Source organism: Pogoniulus pusillus, chromosome 29, assembly GCF_015220805.1.
Source record: "Pogoniulus pusillus isolate bPogPus1 chromosome 29, bPogPus1.pri, whole genome shotgun sequence".
NCBI lineage: Eukaryota > Metazoa > Chordata > Aves > Piciformes > Lybiidae > Pogoniulus > Pogoniulus pusillus.
Genome location: NC_087292.1, coordinates 463,196 through 485,381, shown reverse-complemented (window position 1 = coordinate 485,381; position 22,186 = coordinate 463,196). Strand labels below are relative to the sequence as shown.

Sequence of the window (22,186 nt, the reverse complement as noted above, 5' to 3'; positions counted from 1 at the left end):
GGGGCAGGCTGTGGATGTAGTCTACTTGGACTTCAGCAAAGCCTTTGACACTGTCTGCCACAAGAAGCTCCTAGCCAAGCTGGCAGCTCATGGTTTGGACAGATTCACTCTGTGCTGGATCAAGAACTGGCTGGATGGCAGAGCTCAGAGAGTGGTGGTGAATGGTGCCACATCCAGTTGGCAGCTGGCACCAGTGGTGTTCCCCAAGGATCAGTGCTGGGCCCAGTCCTGTTCAATATCTTTATTGATGATCTGGACGAGGGCATTGAGTCCAGCATCAGTAAGTTTGCAGATGACACCAAGCTAGGAGCAGGTGTTGATCTGTTGGAAGGTAGGAGAACCCTGCAGAGGGACCTGGCCAGGCTGGATGGGTGGGCAGAGGCCAATGGGATGAGATTTAACAAGGCCAAGTGCAGGGTTCTGCACTTCGGCCACAATAATCCCAAGCAGCGCTACAGGCTGGGGACTGAGTGGCTGGAGAGCAGCCAGGAGGAAAGGGACCTGGGGGTACTGATAGATAGTAAGCTGAAGATGAGGCAGCAGTGTGCCCAGGTGGCCAAGAGAGCCAATGGCATCCTGGGCCTCATCAGGAGCAGTGTGGCCAGTAGGACAAGAGAGGTTATTCTTCCCCTGTACTCAGCACTGGTCAGGCCACACCTTGAGTACTGTGTCCAGTTCTGGGCCCCTCAATTCAAGAGAGATGTTGAGGTGCTGGAACGTGTCCAGAGAAGGGCAACAAGGCTGGTGAGGGGCCTGGAACACAAATCCTATGAGGAGAGGTTGAGGGACCTGGGCCTGTTTAGCCTGGAGAAGAGGAGGCTCAGGGGTGATCTCATTACTGTCTACAACTACCTGAAGGGACATTGTAGCCAGGTGGGGGTTGGCCTCTTCTCCCAGGTAACCAGCAATAGAACAAGGGGACACAGTCTCAAGTTGTGCCAGGGTAGGTATAGGCTGGATGTTAGGAAGAAGTTCTTCACAGAAAGAGTGATTTGCCATTGGAATGGGCTGCCCAGGGAGGTGGTGGAGGCACCGTCCCTGGGGGTGTTCAAGAAAAGACTGGATGAGGCACTCAGTGCCATGGTCTGGTTGACTGGATAGGGCTGGGTGCTAGGTTGGACTCGATGATCTTGGAGGTCTCTTCCAACCTGGTTGATTCTATGATTCTATGATTCTTGAAATGCAGCAGGAATAGAAATGTGGTTTAAATGCATTTCCTCACTGAGCTTTGACGCTCAAACGTGTTCACAGGTACTGAGGCACCCAGTGGGTGCTTTAACTGCACCGTGCAACATGCTACTGTGGGATTTCCCTGGCAGCTTTGGAAGTGATTACTGATGCCAGATGTTTGCTGGGTGCCCACAGTGCCTCTGCCACTCCACATCTTAGTGGTTGGGTGATGTCAGTAGCTCTGTAGCTCTGTTTCTGGTTGTGATGTGTTTGAGTAACTGAGCAGATAAACAGGCAAACTGTCAGTCTGAGCACCCTTTGCCAAGGGACCAGTTAAATGCTTTCTTTTAGTCCTCTTATTTTTCCACTTGCATTTGACTTGCTGTGCTTTGTGGGTTTTCCTGCTCTGCTCATCTGGACACAGTTCCCACTTAATTCCACCCATTCCCAGGACAGCATCCTTAAGCACTAAGCCACGCAGGGTTTGTCTTTATGCTTCTGTAGCAGCACAGAGACGATCTGGGCTTTCCATGCAGCATTCATCTTGAGTCCCCAGGGTCCTCCTAGTTCTCCTTTTTGTTGCTTTTTCTATTTTTTTTAAATTTATGTTGTTTTTCTCATTCATTTTCCATATTTCTTTTCTCAAGCCTGGGTATCCATGGGCCAGATTTGTGGCTATCAGACTGCAGCATTTAGCCTCATTGTGTTTCATTTGAAAAGCAGATCTGCCACTAGAATGCCCCAGAGCATCATGCCGATGTCACCTATTCTGTAGGGTAGTGCTTCCCAAAGGAGCAGCTGTCAGGGCCCAGCTTTGCATCTGAGGAGCAGGTCCCTTGGAGTCCTTGTATGCCAGTGTCATTTGAGGAGGGGCCTGACAGAAGTCCATGCCAGTGAGCTCTGGGGTTCAGTATCTGGGCCTTGCAGGGAGCTGGTAGCCTCAGGCACACGCAGCAGCCAGGTTCCCTGCTGCAGCAGTTGGTGTTTCTCATCCTGTGTCTGCTGTGTCTGCATGTACAAACCTCTGGGACTCTAGAGGAGGGTGCTGGCAGTGCCTGGGAGAACTGGCACTCAGCTGCTGCATCCCCTGTCTGAAGGAAGCCATCGTTACCCCACGCTGATGCACACAGGTGTTTATTGTAGTCCTGGGTACCTGTGTCCAGGAGCATCACGAGGATTGACCTCAGTGCCAGGAGCCTGACCTCAGTGCCAGGCAAGGTCATGGAACAGGTCATCTTGGGTGCCATCACAAAGCACCTACAGGATGGCCAAGGGATCAGGCCCAGCCAGCATGGGTTTAGGAAGGGCAGGTCCTGCCTCACCAACCTGAGCTCCTTTTATGATCAGGTTCCTGCCTGGTGAATGTGGGGCAGGCTGTGGATGGAGTCTACCTGGACTTCAGCACAGCCTTTGACACTGTCTGCCACAAGAAGCTCCTAGCCAAGCTGGCAGCTCATGGTTTGGACAGATTCACTCTGTGCTGGATCAAGAACTGGCTGGATGGCAGAGCTCAGAGAGTGGTGGTGAATGGTGCCACATCCAGTTGGCAGCTGGCACCAGTGGTGTTCCCCAAGGATCAGTGCTGGGCCCAGTCCTGTTCAATATCTTTATTGATGATCTGGATGAGGGCATTGAGTCCAGCATCAGTAAGTTTGCAGATGACACTAAGCTAGGAGCAGGTGTTGATCTGTTGGAAGGTAGGAGAGCCCTGCAGAGGGACCTGGCCAGGCTGGATGGGTGGGCAGAGGCCAATGGGATGAGATTTAACAAGGCCAAGTGCAGGGTTCTGCACTTTGGCCACAACAACCCCAAGCAGCACTACAGGCTGGGGACTGAGTGGCTGGAGAGCAGCCAGGAGGAAAGGGACCTGGGGGTACTGATAGATAGTAAGCTGAAGATGAGCCAGCAGTGTGCCCAGGTGGCCAAGAGAGCCAATGGCATCCTGGCCTGCATCAGGAGCAGTGTGGCCAGTAGGACAAGGGAGGTTATTCTTCCCCTATACTCAGCACTGGTCAGACCACACCTTGAGTACTGTGTCCAGTTCTGGGCCCCTCAATTCAAGAAGGATGTTGAGGTGCTGGAAGGTGTCCAGAGAAGGGCAACAAAGCTGGTGAGGGGCCTGGAGCACGAATCCTATGAGGAGAGGTTGAGGGACCTGGGCCTGTTTAGCCTGGAGAAGAGGAGGCTCAGGGGTGATCTCATTACTGTCTACAACTACCTGAAGGGACATTGTAGCCAGGTGGGGGGTGGCCTCTTCTCCCAGGCACCCAGCAATAGAACAAGGGGACACAGTCTCAAGTTGTGCCAGGGTAGGTATAGGCTGGATGTTAGGAAGAAGTTCTTCACAGAGAGAGTGATTTCCCATTGGAATGGGCTGCCCAGGGAGGTGGTGGAGGCACCGTCCCTGGGGGTGTTCAAGAAAAGACTGGATGAGGCACTTAGTGCCATGGTCTGGTTGGCTGGATAGGGCTGGGTGCTAGGTTGGACTGGATGATCTTGGAGGTCTCTTCCAACCTGGTTGATTCTATGACTGTAGTGAGGGAACTACTTTGTGTGTTTGCCAGTGTCGGAGGTACTCCTCAGCTTCAACTGCAGCATTTGGAGTCGACTCCCAAGCTCATTGCACGTCCACACCTCATTACATGAACCATTGTGATGCTCGTGTGGCTGTGACAGGCTCACTTGTGTCCTTAAAGCAACAGGAAACTGTCCCAGCAAAAAAACAGCCTTAAACCTGCTCACCTTGTAGTCAGGAGTGGGAGAGGTTGGGTCAGGGCTGCAAAGGGGATGGAGGAGCAGAGCAGAGGGCTGGGGGGCCTGGTGTTCCTGAGAGGGGAGACCTGAACAGTTCTGGATCCTGAAATAAGGTCCCACAGCAAGGCAGCTTGGATTAACAAACTGTTTTGTCTCATTCTGTTGATACTTTAGCCAGATTGGATTTAGCACATCCTGGAGCTAAGTGCTGGCCCCTGCCTGTAACCTGGCAGTGTGGTGAGCACAAACTTGAGCCACTCTGTCACTCAGCCCAGGGGTTAACTGCCAAGAACCCCACGGTTTCTTAAGGTCAGAGCTCAAAGCAAGGTCTTTATCCTTGATAGATTCAGAGAAGAGGTGGCACACAAGGAGCTGAAGGAGCCTTTCATCAGTGATTTTACTGATTCCTGTGAAAACTGGGCCTGAAAACACCGGGGGGGGGGGGGGGGGGGCGCAGAAAGCAGATCTGCCTTGATGTTACACACCTGGTACAAGGAAAGGAATTCCTGGCCAGTGTGGGAAGGGAGGACAGGAGCATCCCTTTTGGCAGCAGCCCACAGTTACATTAAATGAAATGAAATTAGATCTGGAATTGCTTCTTAATTGCCCTGCATCCCTTACTGGTTTCAACTGTGTTAATTCGTGTTAATTCAGCTGCCTGAGAAGGGGCATAAAATTCATCCTGACACAGACAAAGATGTTTTCTGCTTGGATCTAAATTAACAGTCTGGCAGTGATAGAAGGGACAGCAGCTGTGATGGCTTTGAAGTGATGACAGTGATACTTGAGAAGGGACTGTCCTTCAGGTGATCAGGATGGGCAATAAGCCAAACTGAAATAGCTTGTCTGAGAAGCTCCAAGGAGCAGTTAGGGCTCCTGGTAAGGGAAAGAGGCATTTAAAAAATGAGGAAGAGGAGGAAATGCCATCTAAAAAAATGGATGTTAGCAATTTTTCATGCAATGCGTCCTGAAAATGTCCATAAAGGCTGGGAGTGTCTCTTGTGCAAACAAACTGCAGTGAGGGCACATTAAAGCAGGGAAATCTGTGCTTATCTCTGCCATGATGTGCATTTGCTGGGATAAAACAATCCCCTCGGCTGATGGGTACCCTGGAATTGAAGATGTTGATAGGTTTGATCAGCCTTTGCCTGCAAGGATACTACTTTCTGATGACCACATCCATTTATTCAAGTTGGAGTGAAGTCAGAAGCAAAGTTTGATTTTGCTGTGTGAAGCTGTGAGTAGAAATGGTTCAGATGTCTGCAGACAGCACAAAGACAGGTGTCAGCTACCTGAATAAGCTGGCACCAGAAGATGCTGTGTTGTCTCAGCCGCAGAGAAGCAGGATATATTTGCTCTTGCTGAGCTTTGCCCAAGGCTGTGGTGGTCTCTGTGGTCATGCTAAGCTGCTCACACCCAGGCTGTACTACCTTGGAGTGGAGGTGTTGAGATGTGACCAAAACACTTGGTGCTGTTCTTCCACTAGTGAAGGTGTGTTAGCACACCAGGGTGCAGGCTGCACAGCTCACAGCTGACTGCACACACAACGTGGAAGGGAGTTGTGCTTTTAAAGCAGCAGTGACTCTGCAAACTTCTCCTGTGAATGTGGTCCACATATCACAGCCGCATTACAGAATGGGAGAACCAAGCATGGCTGAATGCTTCTTTAGCTATCCCATAGCTTCAGTGGTGGTTCCTCTACCACAGCAAGAAGGCTCACTGGGTGTAAAGGTTCTCTCAGCACAATTTAAGGTTTGGTTGCCAGTGAAAATGTAACTTTTTCAACAAGTTACCATGCAAGGTCAACATTAACTTTTCAGCAAGTTGAAATGTGTTGATGGATGATAAAAATCATAGTTAAGATCTCGTTTCACAGAGCCAGAGAATTGTTTGGGTTGGCAAAGCCCTCTAAGATCATCCGGTCCAACTATCAACCCAGCACCACCATAGCCACTAAACCCTGTCACCAAGTGGATGGGGACTCCACCACTTCCCTGGACAGCCTGTTCCAGTCCCTGACCACTCTTGCAGCAAAGAAATTTTTCCTGATCTCCAACCTAACCCTGCCCTGACACAATTTCAGTCCATTTCCTCTCCTATCACCTGATCATATAACACAGAGCCCAACCCCCACCTGGCTGCAGGCTCCCTTCAGGGAGCTGTGGACAGCAACGAGTTCTCCCTTCAGCCTCCTCCTCACCAGGCTAAACACCCCCAGCTGCTACAGGTCCCTCAGCTGCTCCTCCTCAGCCCTATATTCCAGACCTTTCCCCAGATTTTTTTCCCTTCTCTGTCCCTAATCCAGCCCCTCAGTATCCTTCTGGGAGCCAGGAGCTCTAACTGACACAGGATTTGAGGTGTGGCCTCATCTGTGCCCAATCCAGGGGCACAATCACTGCCCTGCTCCTGCTTGCCACACCGTTGCAGATCCAGACCAGGATGCTGCATCAGGAATTCAGACCCATTTCCAGCCCCTCCTGCTCAGGGATGCTCTGTTTTGCTCGCTGGGATACTTGGCCCTGTTTGGTTTATTTTTTTCCCTGTCAGTTGACAGGAAGCAGAGCTGAAACTAAGCAGAAATGAGCTTGACCACTAAAGCTGCAGAGGGAAGGGAGGACCCTGGAGGGGAGCAGTCAGAGTCAGCCATGATCTGCTGCAGAGTAAGCCGTGGGTGGCATCCTTCACTTTTAGAGCAGTTGGGTTCAGCTGCACCTCTTGCCTCTGAGTCGGCCAGAGCTCAGAGGTGTCATCGTGGCACAGAGAAAGGAGCTGCAGTGTCAGCAGAGAGCTGCCAGTGTTGAGGCTGGGCCAAATGTTCATCTGAAGCCTTGAAGGGCTCTCACCCATACGTGAGTGGGACCTCCTGGGTGGAGGCTCAGTGCAGGGGAGAGCGTTTTTTACAGACCCATTTGAACATGGGCCACCAAGATGCTTAGAGGGCTGCAGCAGCTCTGCTTTGAGGACAGACAATGAGCTGGGGCTCTGCAGCCTGGAGAAGGGAAGGCTTCCAGGAGACCTTGGAGTGGCCTTCCAGTGTCTGAAGTGGGCCACAGAAAGGCTGGGGAGGGACTAGTGACGAGGTCTTGTAATGACAGGACGAAGGTTTGAACTGGCAGAGGGGAGATTGAAACTGCATGTTAGGAAAGGGTTCTTTCCAGTGAGGGTGGTGAGACACTGGCACAGGTTGCTCAGGAGGTTGTGGATGCTCACTCCCTGGAGGTGTTCAAGGCCAGACTGGATGAGGCTTTGAGTGACCTGTTCTAGTGGGAAGTGTCCCTGCCTATGGCAGGCAGTTGGAACTAGAGCATGGGGAATAAGCCATCACTGAGGCATTGTGGGACAGCTCCCATAGCTGGAATGTTGTCCTGGATGGCTCTGTACTGTTCAGGAAGGACAGACCAGCAAGATGAGGTGGGAGAGTTGCTCTCTGTGTGCAAGAGGAACTGAAATTTGCCAAGTTCTATCCAAGATGGGGGTAGAACAGGTTGAAAGCTTGTGGGTAAGAATCAGGGCATGTGGGAAAGGAGATGAAATTGTTGTAGGGGTCTACTATAGACTGCCAGACCAGGAGGAAGATGTTGATGAGGCCTTCTACAGACAGCTGGAGGTAGCCTCTAGAGCTAACTCCTTGGTGCTCATGGGAGACTTCAACCACCCTGCTGTTTGCTGGGCAGCTCACACAGCCAGGCACAGACAGCCCAAAGGGCTCTTGCAGTGTATCAGTGATAACTTCCGGCTGCAGGTAGTGGAGGAGCCAACAAGGAGAGCTGCGCTGCTGGACCTTGTATTACCTAATCAAGAGGCACTGGATGAGGACATTAAGGTGGGGAACAGCCTTGGGGACAGTGCCCATGACATGGTGGAGTTTAGTATTCTAAAGGGCAGAATCAGAGCAACAAGCAGAATTGCAACCCTGGGCTTCTGCAGAGCTGACTTTGTGCTCTTCAGAGACTGTTTGCAGCAATCCCAAGGGCTAAGGCTCTGGAGGGGAAAGGACCCCAAGAAAGTTGGTTAACTTTCAAAGACCACTTCCTCCAAGCGCAAGCCAAGTGTGTGCCCTTGAGTAAAACATCAGGTAGCTGTGCTAGGAGAGCTGCATGGCTGAGCAAGGAGCTCCTGAAGGAACTCTCAGGGAAGAAAGAAACTTACAGTCCATGGCAGAAGGGATTGGTCACCTGGAAGAACTATAGAGGAGTAGTCAGGGCTTGTAGGAAGGCAACGAGGAAGGCCAAAGCCCTCTTGGAATTGAAGCTGTCAAAGGAAGGAAAACAGAACAAGAAAGGCTGCTTCAAATCCATCATCAGGAAGAGGAAGCCCAGGGAAGGTGTGGGCAGTGCTGAGCCAGGAGGCAGCCTGAGAGCTGAGGGTGCAGAGAAGGCAGAGCTGCTGAATGCCTTCTGTGCTTCAGTCTTTACACCTGAGGCTGAACTCCCCTATGGACTGCAGACCCTGGGTGAAGGAGAGGAAGCCTGGAGGAGGGAATGCTCCCCACTGGTCAGTGCAGACTGGGTTAGGATCAGTGACACACATTGAACATTCACAAGTCCCTGGGCCCTGATGAGATGCACCCAAGGGTGCTGAGAGAACTGCCTGAGGTTATCGCTCTGCCACTCTCCATCGTCTTTGCCAACTCGTGGCAGGCAGGAGAGGTGCCTGAGGGCTGGAGCAGAGCCAATGGCACTGCAGTCTTCAGAAAGGGCAAGAGAGAGGTTCCAGGGGACTACAGACCAGGCAGCCTCACCTCCATCCCTGGAGAAATGATGGAGCAGCTCATTCTGGAGGGCATCTCAAGGCACTTGGGGGAGAAGAAGGTTGTCAGGAGTAGGCAGCATGGATTTACCAAGGGGAAGTCCTGCTTGGCTAACCTGAGAGCATTCTATGATGCCCTAACTGAATGAGTAGACTCAGGGAGAGCAGTGGATGTAGTCTACCTTGACCCTAGCAAGGCCTTTGACACCATCTCCCATGACATCCTGGTGAGCAAGCTCAGGAAGTGTGGGATGGAAGAGCAGGCAGTGAGGTGGGTTAGGGTTACAAGACAGAGTTCAAAGAGTGGTGATCAATGGTGCCAGGCCCAGCTGGAGAGCTGTAACCAGTGGAGTCCCCCAGGGATCAGTGCTGGGGCCAGTCCTGTTCAACATCATCAATGACACTGACGAGGGCACAGACAGACAGACAGAGTCTGCTCAGCAAGTTTGCTGAGACAGCTGCAGGCTGTGAGGCCACCCAGAGAGCCCTGGACAGACAGAGCTGGGCACAGAGGAACCAGATGAGGTTCAACAAGGACAAGAGCAGAGTCCTGCACCTGGGGAGGGATAACAGACTGCAGCAGGACAGGCTGGGAGGTGACTGCTGGAGAGCAGCCCCAAGGAGAGGGCCCTGGGGGTGCTGGTGGCTAACAGTTCCCCATGGCACAGCAATGTGCCCTGGTGGCCAAGAGGGCCAATGGGTGTATTAAGCAGAGTGTGTGCAGCAGAGCAAGGGAGGTTCTCCTTCCCCTCTACTCTGCCCAGGTGAGACCTCGTCTTGAGTACTGCCTTCAGCTTTGTGCTCCCCAGTTGCAGAGGGACAGGGATCTGCTGGAGAGGGTCCAGCGGAGAGCTGTGATGATGAGGGGACTGGAGCAGAGCCTGGTGAGGAGAGGCTGAGGGCCCTGGGGCTGCTTAGTCTGGAGAAGAGAAGACTGAGAGGGGATTTAATCAATGTTTATTAGTATCTGAGTGCTGAGGGCCAGGCTCTGCTCACTGCTCCCTGGGATGGGACAAGGAGCAATGGGTGTAAGCTGCAGCACAGGAGGTTCCAGCTCAACACAAGAGGGAACTTCTTTACTGTAAGGGTCCCAGAGCCTTGGCAGAGAGGTTGTGGAGTCTCCTTCTCTGTAGACTTTCAAGGCCTGTCTGGATGTGTTCCTGTGTGACCTGAGCTAGATTGTATGGTCTTGCTCTGGCAGGGGGATTGGACTTGATGATCTCCTTGGGTCCCTTCGAACCCCTAATATTCTGTGAGCCTGGGACCTTTGAGGTCACTTCCAACCTAAACCATTCTATGACTCTATGATTCTATGTCCCTCACCATCAAAGTGGTGAAAGGGGCTCTGTGGTTTGGTCTGAGCTGTGTCAGCTGCTGGCACTGGGTAATGCAGGTGCCACTGGGCAAGAAAGGGACATGGAAACATGGTGAGAGTGGCATGCTTGAATGGCCACTGCTTTAGTCATCTGCAGTGACAACCGTTTCAGTGAAGTGCTGCAGTTTTTTGGAAGAGATGCTGTGGCCAGAGGAGACTCTCCCAGAGGCTGTTTGCATCATTTTCTCACTGGAATTCATGTCCTGAGTATCTCCACTCTCACACTTCTTGGACTGACCTGTACAGGGGCACCCAGAGTGGGTCAGTGTTTTCATGGGCACTGGTCCAAGTAACCCAAAACATTCAGAGGGCATTTCCCTTGCACTCTTGCATAATCAGCTCTGTAGTTGCACAGGTGGCAGGGGGGTGCCTCTTGCAGTTAGAATTGGACTCTTTCTCCACAATTCATGAGAGACTGAGCCCAAGCCCTGCTGTTAAATATAGGTGTCATTTGAACTCTTCAGGAAGCAGCTTTAGTAGCTGGCATTTGTGCCCTGGTGCAGCCCAGAGTTAAAGGAGGTTGGAGCCTGCTGAGAGAGCTGGCAGCTGAGCTGGCCAAGCTGCTCTCCATCATTTTCCAGCAGTCCTGGCTCACCAGAGAGGTCCCAGGAGACTGGAAAATGGCCAACGTGGTCCCCATCCACAAGAAGGGTCGGATGGAGGAACCTGGGAACTACAGACCTGTCAGCCTGACCTCAGTGCCAGGGAAACTGATGGAGCAGGTTAGCTTGGGGGCAATAACTGCCCACCTAAGGGATGGCAAAGGGCTCAGGTCCAGCCAGCATGGGTTTAGGAAGGGCAGATCCTGCCTTTCTAACCTGATCTCCTTCTATGATCAGGTGACCTGCTTGGTGGCTGTGGGGAGGCCTGTGGATGTGGTCTATCTGGACTTCAGCAAGGCCTTTGGCTCTGTCCCCCACAGCAAACTGGCTAAGCTGTCAGCCCATGTCTTGGATGGGTTAGGAACTGGCTGGAGGGCTGAGCCCAGAGAGTGGTGGTGAATGGTGCCACATCCAGCTGGCAGCTGTCACTAGTGGTGTCCCTCAGGGATCAGTGCTGGGCCCCATCCTCTTTAACATCTTCATAGATGATCTGGATGAGGGCATGGAGTCAGTCATCAGCAAGTGTGCAGATGACACCAAGCTGGGGGCAGATGTGGCTGGGTTGGAAGGCAGAAGGGCTCTGCAGCGGGACCTTGACCTGCCTGGACAGATGGGCAGAGTCCAAGGGGATGGCTTCAATAGCTCCAAGTGCAGGGTGCTGCACTTTGGCCACAACAACCCCATGCAGAGATACAGGCTGGGGTCAGAGTGGCTGAGAGCAGCCAGACAGAGAGGGATCTGGGGGTGCTGATTGATACCCACCTGAACATGAGCCAGCAGTGTGCCCAGGTGGCCAAGAGAGCCAGTGGCATCCTGGCCTGCATCAGGAATGGTGTGGTCAGCAGGAGCAGGGAGGTCATTCTGCCCCTGTACTCTGCACTGGTTAGACCACACCTTGAGTGCTGTGTTCAGTTCTGGGCCCCCAGTTTAGGAGGGACATTGAGATGCTTGAGTGTGTCCAGAGAAGGGTGACGAGGCTGGGGAGAGGCCTTGAGCACAGCCCTACGAGGAGAGGCTGAGGGAGCTGGGATTGGTTAGCCTGGAGAAGAGGAGGCTCAGGGGAGACCTTATTGCTGTCTGCAACTACCTGAGGGGTGGTTGTGGCCAGGAGGAGGTTGCTCTCTTCTCTCAGGTGGCCAGCACCAGAACAAGAGGACACAGCCTCAGGCTGCGCCAGGGGAGATTTAGGCTGGAGGTGAGGAGAAAGTTCTTCACTGAGAGAGTCATTGGACACTGGAATGGGCTGCCCGGGGAGGTGGTGGAGTTGCCGTCCCTGGAGCTGTTCAAGGCAGGACTGGACGTGGCACTTGGTGCCATGGTCTGGCCTTGAGCTCTGTGGTAAAGGGTTGGACTTGATGATCTGTGAGGTCTCTTCCAACCCTGATGATACTGTGAGACTGTGATACTGTGATACTAGGAAGCTGTCATCACCTGCATGCTGGCACTGTGCTGATTTAGCAGAACCTGAGTTCTCTCTGCAGGCTCAGTGCTTGTCTTGGAGGTGGAGCACAATGTGGTGCATCCCCAAAGATACATGAGCTGGAACACAAAGGGAGTAACCTTGGAAAAGACTCTGAAAGTGAAGGAGGACCCTTTGCTTGTTTTGCTGGAAGTTCACCCTGGCAGCCAGCATTTCAGTTTGGAGCCCGTGTGGTCTGTGCCAGTGGTTGGAAAGCTCACGGCAGTTGAAAGGCTCACAAAGGATCCAGGGGCAACATAACAGGAATTTCCAAGGGTCTCTAAGGTGATAAATGAAACCTATTTTGCTTAAGATGCAGAGGCTGTGGTCTGCCTGGCCAGGCAGACCCTGTGAGCCAGGTTGTCCTCCAGCACACATGAGAAGCAGAATGGGAAGCAGCAGCCCCGTGTGCAACCTGGGCTGCCAAGCAAGGCGGCAGCCCCTGCTAGGCTGCTATTAAGTGCCAAGGCTTGTAGCATAGCTGGTAGCTGCCTTGTGCAATTCTACCTCAACGCACTTAACACCCAGAGCAGGAGTGGAATGGGCTAGAGAGGTGGGGAATTAGAAGCTGTAGGCAGATGGAAATGAATGAGCAAGAACTGTCAGCCTCTGAATACGAAAGGTTGTTGCAATGAGTTGCTGAATGGTGTGAAGAAACTGCACCTCCTTAAGAGAACAGAGCAATTGAAGGAGGGCCCCAGAGAGGTGGATTCCAGGTCCAGCTCTTGCCACGTGTAGCGCTGTGGGGAGCAGTGCGGGAGCCTTGCTGATGGGAGCTGGAGCAGCACGGGCCTGGAGCACTCAGTAACCTTCCTACCGTAACTTCAGCCCAGCTTCTTTTGTGTATTGCAGCGATGTCAGCGGAGAGCAGCCCTGCTCAGGCGGAAGCATGCAAGCACATATTTCACACCTCCTTTCTAGGAAGGTGGTGGTGTTCTAGAGTCACCTGCCTTGGTCTTTTGCAGCCTCCTGTGCTACCCTGATTTCTCCTCCCTGTGCTAGTGAGTCACCAAATGGTTTCCCTCAGTTCTTGCCTCACTGCTTTTTAGAGCATACAATCTGTTTGAGTCTTCAGGAAGCCTTTGGAAAGGGATGGATGGCTTAAAATGGAGTATTTGAGTGTATTTATAGTGATATAAATGGGGACAAGAGGAATATTTGCAAAGCAGGTGGTGATGAGGCATACGTAGAGAAATGTCTGATTTACACACCGGGCATTCCAGGCAAACCCTCTGCTCTGCCTTCTGGACTGTCTTGTATAGAGCTCTTCTGTGTGCTGTGAATGTTTATGCTGGTTTTGTTGTGGTAAACTTGCTCTCAGCTCATGAAATGAAGTGTTTGTCTCTTTGAATAACAGGAGGGGTGGAGGGATTGTTTCCTGGGCAGGCATAGCTGCAGATCTGTTACAAGAAGCCTTAAGATGGCTGGAGCAGAGGACAGCACAGCTCAGCAGTACTCCACCCTTCCCTCTGCCTTTGGAGATGTGCTGCAGAGCATTCTCTTTGGAGAATGTGCTCCCTTGCCGTCTTTCAGAGCAGAAGCTGTGGTGCTGTTGCCATGGCAGGGTGCTCGGGTGAATCATAGAATCACAGAATGGGTTAGGTTGGAAGGGACCTCAAAGCTCATCCAGTTCCAGCCCCCTGCCATAGGCAGAGACACCTCCCACTAGAACAGGTCGCTCAGGGCCTCATCCAGCCTAGCTTTGAAGTCGTGTGAAATGCTGTAGTCATTCAGATCTCTTGCTGTGATAACAAGGTACCCAGATTTGGTCCGGGGTAATCCCCTTCGGTTTGCTCAGACCTTGGGGAGACAGACGAGTGTGCATCTGCCTCGAGAACGTCCTCTGAAAGCACTGGACTGAAGTCCTGAAGCTGTGACAGCTGTTTCCTGCAGGGTTCACAAGTGAGTGCTTTGAGAGTAGCTGAGTCAGCAATCTAAAGAAAGCTGCTTACAGGCAGTGCTGAGGACCCCCTGCACCTTTTCCTTCAAAGAGCCTTCAAAAACCTTTGAGTTTCTAGGAAAGAAAAAAAAATTGCTAGAGTTGCAGATTGGAATCCAAAGGAAGGGAATTTGCCCCCTGGCTCCTTTTGTGCAGGTCTGGGCTCAGATTCTGCTTGCAGTTCAGCAGCTGTCAGTAGCCTCCTGGCTTACCTCAGCACTCGGTCCCCTCTGGCCCCTTCCCAGGTGCCATGGCTCTTGGGAACAGTGTTTAGTGGCCATTGTGGTGTTGGGCTGAGGGTTGGACTGGATGATCTTAGAGGACTTTTCCAGCTGAAACAACTACGATTCTGTGAACAAGCTCTCCAGACAATAAGGTGGTTGTTCCAGTACTCTGTCATCTGCTGCAGATGAGCTTTGTGAGGCTTGTTTGAAACTCCTTTGGTGTGTGTAATCTTATGGGATGTGATTCTGGAGAGAACCTAGTAGATGTTGAGTTCTTAATCAGTTCCTGTGTATACAGGAGTTGCCATTCTTTAACCTCCATAACACCTTATCAGAGCCACAGTAACTAGCTCTGAGAGCTGCTGGTGGGGTCAGGAAAATGTTGGTTATTAATAAACTGAGGTCTCAGAACTGCAAAAGAATCTGTGAAAGAAAACTTCGGAGTTTCTCAGAGCAAGGGACCTAAGAGAGGGCAGTTCCATGGCTGAGTTTACAGAGGAAAAGGCATTCTGGTCTGTTTCGTGCCAGGCTGGCTTCAGCCACAGCAGTGTTAGTCCTGGGTGAAGGGGTGACAGGAGTGCTCAGCTGTGCAGGGCTGGGGTGAGGGGAACCCCTCGTCCCTGGGGCACTGCATGCTGATGTGAAGGGAACTGGAAGTACAGCTGCAATGTTCTTTCCGTCTTTCCCTTCCACGGTTAACAGCAGCAGCAGATTATCTTGGATAAAGCCTTTGTAATTTGCAAGAGTACTGCAGAGCTTTTTGCCAGCACCCTCAGCTAACATCCAGCAAGCCTAACTCATGCCTCTTCCTGTCCTTGCTCTTGTCCAGGCCTTTCATTTGTCCTGCGGCAATAAGCAGAGCTTTCCTGACCGACTGCACGGTCTGCACTGTGGGCAGGATCACCTCCTGCTGCCAGAGCCCTCCACTTTGTCATCAGCCCTGTCTAGAGACACAGCTGAAGCCTGTGTCGAGTAGAGGCCAATCTCCTTTCAGCGGTGCACAGTAGCAAGACGAGGAACATGAGGAGAAACTTCTTTGGTGTGAGGGTGCTGGAGCCCTGGAGCAGGCTGCCCAGAGGGGTTGTGGAGTCTCCTCTGCAGACTTTCAAGATCCTTCTGGATGTGTTTCCATGTGGACTACCCTGAGTTGTCCTGCTTTTGGCAGCGGGATTGGACTCCATGATCTCTTGAGGTCTCTTTCCACCTCTGCCGTTCTGTGATTCTGTGACCCCTGAGTCCTGAAAGGACGCCTGAGCTTTCAGGGGCAGCTTTCAAGGCAAGGCAGTGTGCAGGGTCAGAGGTGACAGTGCAGCCACAACTGCGTGCTCCCTGCAGTTACAGGCACTTTGTGTTGCACCAAGAACCAGCTTCTTGTGAACCTGAGGCTTCAGTTTGGGCATCACAAGTCCAATGGAAGGTCTCCAGGCTCCCTGTGGCTAGCATTGCTGCTCCTGCTGTTTCTAACAGTCTGCCTTTGTTTCAGAATCACTGTCTGAGGATTAGTTGCCTCCACTCACAGCACCATGGACGAGCTGCAGGATGTTCAGCTGACAGAGATCAAACCACTCCTCAACGATAAGGTAAAGCTTTCTGCATCTTTGCTTTTTAGGTCTGCTCTGGCTGGCTTTGGGGCTGGCAAGGAGCCCTGATTGGCAGAATCTGGTTACAGCTTGAAGTGCCTTAAGTGCTGGAACCAGTAAATACTTACCCACTGTGGTAATCCACCACCACCCACCCTTCCAGAGTCTCAGGGTCAGCCTGAGCACCTCAGTTCAGGCAGGTTTGGAGTCCCAGTCAAACGATGTGCCTGTGCTGAGGGATTAGCAAGGATTTACAGAATTGGTAAGGTGAGACCATTCCTGCCTGGCTGGAGCTGGAACTGGAGAACCTTTAGTAAAAGTTGAGGCTTGTCTGGAAAATCCTGGAATGTATCCCACTTCCTTCTTACGTGATCCTTTGGTGTTGTGACCCCCACACAACCTTGTCTCCCCAGATTAGTAATGAAAGCCATTTCCTGTTCGAATCTGCAGAGCCTGGCTGAGGCAGTCCAGGTTCATGCAGTGCTGAGCCTTTGGAAGATCATTGCACTGCAGGAGCTGGTTAAGGCATTCACTCCATCTTCTGTGGGCTAAGGGGGAGACAGCTGGGCTTTGAGAAAGCTCTGGCCTCACTGAGTCCTGCTGCAAACCGAGTGCTGAAGTCATTATGGGGCATCCCAACCAGATCTAGGATCTCCTGTCTGCAAATTGTGGTTAAGGAATTACTGGAGAGAGTAAAGTGGAGGGATACGAGGATGCTGAAGGAACTGGAGCATCTCTTATGAGGAAAGGCTCAGAGCCCTGTGGCTGTTTAGTCTGGAGAGGAGAAGCCTGAGAAGAGATCTTATCAATGTCTGCAAATACCTGAAGGGTGATGTCAGGAGGCTGGAGCCAGACTCTGCAGTGGTGCTCAGTGACAGGACTGAGGAGAAACTTCTTTGGTGTGAGGGTGCTGGAGCTCTGGAGCAAACTGCCCAGAGAGGCTGTGGAGTCTTCTCCGTAGAGATTCCAAACCTCCGTGGGTGTGTTCCTGTGTGACCTGCCCTAAGTGGTCCTGCTTTGCAGAGGGGTTGGACTCAATAATCTCCAGAGGTCCCTTCCAACCTCACCATTCTGTGATTCTGTGGTTGGTGGGCTGTGGTCACTTCCCCTTCCTCCCAGCCAAGGCTGATGCCATGTGAAGCAGTTCCTGCTGCTTCGCTGACATCAGGAGCTGGAATGTGCTGCCACGGGGCAAGGGCACTTTGTCCACACACTGTGTGCTTGCACCCGAAGTGGGTGAGATCTCTGAAGTTCTGCTCAGGTTTTGCTCACTTCTGTAGTGTGCTGTGCAGTGTCTGGGACATCTGATCATTCAGCTGAGTCTGCAGGTCACCTGCCTGCTGGGCATCCACCACAGCTTAACCAGCAGGTTTGAAAGTGCTTTCAGGGAGAGAGAGTCTTGGAAGAGAAAAATGAATGGAGACCTACAGATCAGATACAGACTTTGGAAGGGGTTTGTGACTGCAAAATGAAATGGATGTTTACAGAAGGCAAGCTTCCAAACTGGCCCAGCCCTAGCTCCTGGTTCTCCTGGGATTGTCCAGGTTTGAGCTCACAGGGTGGATGTGCTGCCTTGCTTCAGTGAGCTGACCTGAGCAGGAGGTACTGAAGCAAGTTGTGCCAAAGCAGAGGAGTTTTCACTTCACGTTTTCAGTCTCACTGTCAAGTCCCATCAGGTCCTCACCATGGTGTCATCTGCACAGCCGCTTCCCTAATACATTCCTTAGCTGCATGCCAAAGGGAGCCCTGGCAGGCAAACTGCCTCACTTTGTGACTGCTATGAAACCACTTGCAGCACTCCAGAGAAACCTCCTCAGTGAACTTCCTCTCTGAAATGCCTGTGCCCCAAGGCACACAGTGTGGGGAATAAGCAGGAAGAAGAGGTGTGGATGATGAAGGGCCTTGGTCTGACTGCAGCCATGGAGGGATGGCACACGTGGCTGGCATGGTTGACTGTGGGCTTTGTAAGAAAGGGATGGAGTTGCTCTTTGTGTGACAGAACAGCTGAAATAGGTTGAGCTCTGGCTAGGGAGGGAAGAAGGAGTTGGAAGTGAACAGGCAGGAGCTGAGGGAAAGGCTGATGTGGGGAACATTGCAGTGGGTGTTTGCTGGAGGCCACTTGATCAGGAAGAGGACGTCAGTGAGGCCTTCTACAAACAGCTGAAAGCAGCCTCATAGTCACATGCCCTGATTGTCATGGGGGACTTGAGCCACCCTGGTGTTTGCTGGAGAGGCAGCACAGCGAGGCACATACAGTTGTCTTGGGTTCTAATGCCAGTTCCCAGAGACTCTAATAAATTTGATAGACCCAATAACAATTTGTAGAGTGCCTTTCCCTCTTCCCCTTCTTTCCCAAAGGAAGGGATTAGATACAGGGAGAGAGAGAGATAAGCACACCCAAATAAATCAATCTCACTCGATGTGGAAGTCAAAAGGAAGAGTTTAACAATAAGTTAGAAAGGTATTGGAGGTAGGGAGGTTTACAAGAGATAGGGAAGGGAAAATAGCAAAATACAAAAGATATAAATACGACCCGAGTGTGTGCTGGTGGCTTTGGCTGTCTCCTGGCTGCCACGGGGTGTGCTGGTATGCAGGCAGAGATGTGTGGAGTGAGGTGTGTGGAGAGAGAGAGGAACAGGAAGCCCCCCTCCTTTATAGGACAGGCAGTGGGGGGGAGTGGGCTAACCATCACCTGGTGTGTGACCCACCCCTGGGGAGGGGTCAAGACCCCTAGGGTCAGGTTCAGGGTCACTCCCCCTGGAGTGTTAACCCTATACAACAGTGCAGGAGGTTCCTGTAGGGCACTGCTGATAACTTTTGGACACAGGACCCAGCAGAGAGAGGTGAGCTGCTGAGCCTTGTGCTAAGGAACAAAGGAGGTCTGGCTGGAGATGAGAAGGTTGGAGGCAGCCTTGGCTACAGTGACCACGAGATGCTGGAGATCAGGATCATGTGAGGACATAGCAGGGTAGTAAGTAGGACTGCAACCCTGGGCTTCAGGAGAGGCAACTTTGACCTCTTCAGAGATCTACTTGGAGGAATCCCATGGATTAGGGCTCCAGAAGGCAAGGGGGCAAAGAGAGATGGTTAGTATCCAGCACGGCCTCCTCCAGGCTCAGCATTGGTAGACTCCATCAAGGGAAGCAAGAGAGCTGCATGGATGAGTCAGGAGCTTCTGGAAAAACTGAAAGAGAAGGAGGAAGTTGCCAGTAGGTGGAAGAAGGGACTGGGCACTTGGAACAGTGCCAGAGTATGTGAGGATATGAGGAGGAGAGCTGAAGCCCTCCTGGAATTAAATCTGGCAAAGGCTGTAAGGGATACCCAGGAGGGCTTCTTCCAGGACATCAGCAGGAGAGAAAGAGCAGGCAAAATGTGGGCCTGGTGCTGAGTGAGGTGTGCTGGTGACAGAGGAGACAGAAGGTGCAGTCACTGAATGGCTGCTTTGCCTCAGGCCCTGCTGCTAAGGCACAGCCCTGAGGAAGCCCAGTCCTGGGAGGCAGGAGAGAGGGTTTGGGGGAAGGAAGACTCTGCCTGAGTGGAGGACTGGGCTGGAGATCATCTGGACAAGCTGGACAGCCACAGCTCCATGGGCCCCGCTGGGATGTGCCCATGAGTGGTGAGGGGGCTGCTGAGGTTCTTGTTGAGGCACTCTCCATGATTTCTGAGAGACCCTGGAGAACAGGAGAGGTGCCTGGGTGCTGTGCTCTTCAGCTAAGCAGAGTCCAACAGTACAGAGCTGGCAGCTCACTGAGATCATTACTGCCCAGCTCTCTTCAGATGTAGATCAACTGCAGATGCAAAGGCTGCTGTGCAAAGCAAAGGAGCTCTGGTGCCTCAACGCTCAGACTGGTGGGACGTGAAAATGGGTCATAGCTTGTTCACTTGCCTGAGCTGTAGGACATGCCACTGCAGACCACTATGTCCTGGGTTTGTGTCAGATCTAACTCAGTGAAGAGTTGCAGGTGTGGATTTAAAAGAATCCAGACACTTGTGTTTGTTTGCTCCTCAAGCCTGAGAGCAAGTGCAGGGCAGCAGAATCCTTTGGTTGTGTTTGTTCACCTCACTCAGGGTTGCTAAAGGCCCTGACTCTATGGGGAAATAAAATTAACTTCAGATCTGCCCATTAATTGTAAGAGTGAAAGTACTGCCTGTAACCTGATCAGGAAAGTCATCCCAAGGACTCTTTTGTCCTCTCTCTGGTCTATATTCTGGCACCTTTGTCTCCTACTAATGCAGCCTCAGTGAAAGTTACTGCAAGGTAGCTGCTTTCATCAAGAGAGTGAGCTGCTGGCCCTTAGGCTGGCTTGGGTCATTGTGGCCAACTCTTTATCTTTGGGTTGCAGTTCTCACACCTTCAGAAGTCCCAAAAGCTTGCCTTAAGTTTAGGTTAAGGCAACATATTAGTGGTTTAAAGTAAGGTTTTGGTGTGTAAGTCAAGGAAGCTGGAGACAGGACATGGCAGTGCTAATGCTACTTTCATCGCCATGCCCTTCCAGCAAGCCACCGGTTGCACACCTTTGTTCTTTGCTTTGTGCCCTGCTCTGGTGACCTGGTGCTTGCCTCAGTACAAGTTCAGATCAGCCTTTTCTTCACTAGCATGCACCATCCAAGCTCAGTGCTGGGTACAGAATGCTCTCATTTCTTCACAGGCTTTGCTCTAGTCCTTCAGCACTGTGGCACTTTGCAGCTTGGTAAATCACAGAATGATAGGGATTGGAAGGGACCTCTGGAGATTGTCAATCCAACCACTATGAGATCAGAAGGCTCTGATGGGAAAGGTTCTGAGGTGGGAAAGAGTTCTGACAGAGTTATCAGAAATCTCAACTAGCTTCAGGACCTAAGCTAAAATACAAAGGGGCTGCTTTGTGTTTTCTTTTTCCTGTCCTAAGGAGCTGGTGCTTTGTGCCACGTCGCGTTCAAGGCACTGACACAAGTCAGCACCTGTTCACCATTTGTTTCAGCCATTTGTTTGCACACCAAGAGGAGTTAGGGTGCCCAGCCAAGAGAAAGGTCTGGGATGTTTCTGTTGTGCATATGTGGTGCCAGCTGTCATTTAGCACTAAGGTGCTGTGCTTAGCACACAGAGAATGTCTCAGATGGTTTGCTCAGCCTTCTGTGGCAGCTGACAGCACTCTAGTGTAACCCACTCGGCCTTCAGAGACACTCTGTGAACCACAGGGATGTATAGGCAAGGCACTGCAGACCTCTGAGCGTGCAGTACACCAAGTGTGTGCTCACCTGTGTCACATCTGGCAAAGGTCAGTTGTGAGTGGCTGAGCCCAGCTGCCCTGCACTCTGCTCCCAGTGGCTGTGTTTGCTGCAGAACAGCTGACTGCATGGCTGTCTTCTTTCCGCTTGTGACCTGAGAGCCCCATGGCAGTTCTCTCAAGATTATTGCACTCACAGAATCACAGAACCTTAGAGGTTGGAAGGGACCTCCAGAGATCATCGAGGCCAACCCCCCTGCCAAAGCAGGATCTCCTAGTATAGTCCACAGAAGAATGCATCCAGGCAGGTCTTGAAAGTCTCCAGAAACGGAGACTCCACAACCTCCCTGGGCAGCCTGCTCCAAGGCTCCAGCACCCTCAAATTATTCGGATAGATAATGGGCACCAGGACCAGACACAACCCAACCTCAGAACAAGCGTGGTCATGGTCAGGTTCCTTCCTGTGTTGCCTTGTCCCTGCTCGAATGGTCTCCACTGCCAGCTGTATTGTCAGCCTTGGGGCAGCCCCCAGCAGCCTTGTTGCATAGCAATGGGCAGAATGTGCATGCAGCTCCTGGGTAGGGCTCTGACACTTGGCTGCTCTCCTGGCTACAGTCAGGCCAGACTGTGCTGAAGCAGAGGTCTCTGAAGGTGAACTCACGATAGTGTTGGGGGCATTGTGGGGTACAAGGCTGAACTCTTGTAATTTTTCTGTCTCTTCTCTGGTTTTTGTTAACAGAATGCAACTCGCAACTTCCAGGACTTCGACTGTCAGGTAAGGCCCCTGCAGGAGACAGGGATCTGTGGCAGACTCCCCAGGGCCCATCAGAAATGCTGAGAGAGATGAAAACGTCCTGCATCCTGATTCTCATGCCTGATAAGGTTTAATCAATGGAATATGTTCAGATATCAGAAATTAGCCTTCACCCTTTCCTACCCTTCCCTAAGCTCTGAGCTGCAGACCTGGCCTGCCCTGCTGATGCTCCACAGCATCTCATAGGATGGCTGCTCTCCTGAACAGCAGCTTTTTGGAAACATGCAAGATGCTGAAGAGCTGCAGCTCTGTCACATCCCATCTGGTTCCCTGGAGGAATGTGCATGCTCTGTCTATTTGTGTTGAGAGGACC

The 22,186-nt window shown here is 52.0% G+C and overlaps 1 protein-coding gene across 2 annotated transcripts in view; it reads left to right on the top strand.

Moving 5' to 3' along the window:
• The window catches only part of NDRG3 (NDRG family member 3), an 85,174-nt gene that overhangs the window by 22,546 nt on the left and 40,442 nt on the right, over positions 1 to 22,186 (top strand). For both annotated transcript variants that reach the window (XM_064168059.1, XM_064168060.1), the window contains exons 2-3: positions 15,756 to 15,852; positions 21,799 to 21,834. In XM_064168059.1, coding sequence (XP_064024129.1) covers positions 15,796 to 15,852; positions 21,799 to 21,834 — 93 coding nt within the window. In that variant the 5' untranslated portion in view covers positions 15,756 to 15,795. The remainder of the gene's footprint in view (positions 1 to 15,755; positions 15,853 to 21,798; positions 21,835 to 22,186) is intronic.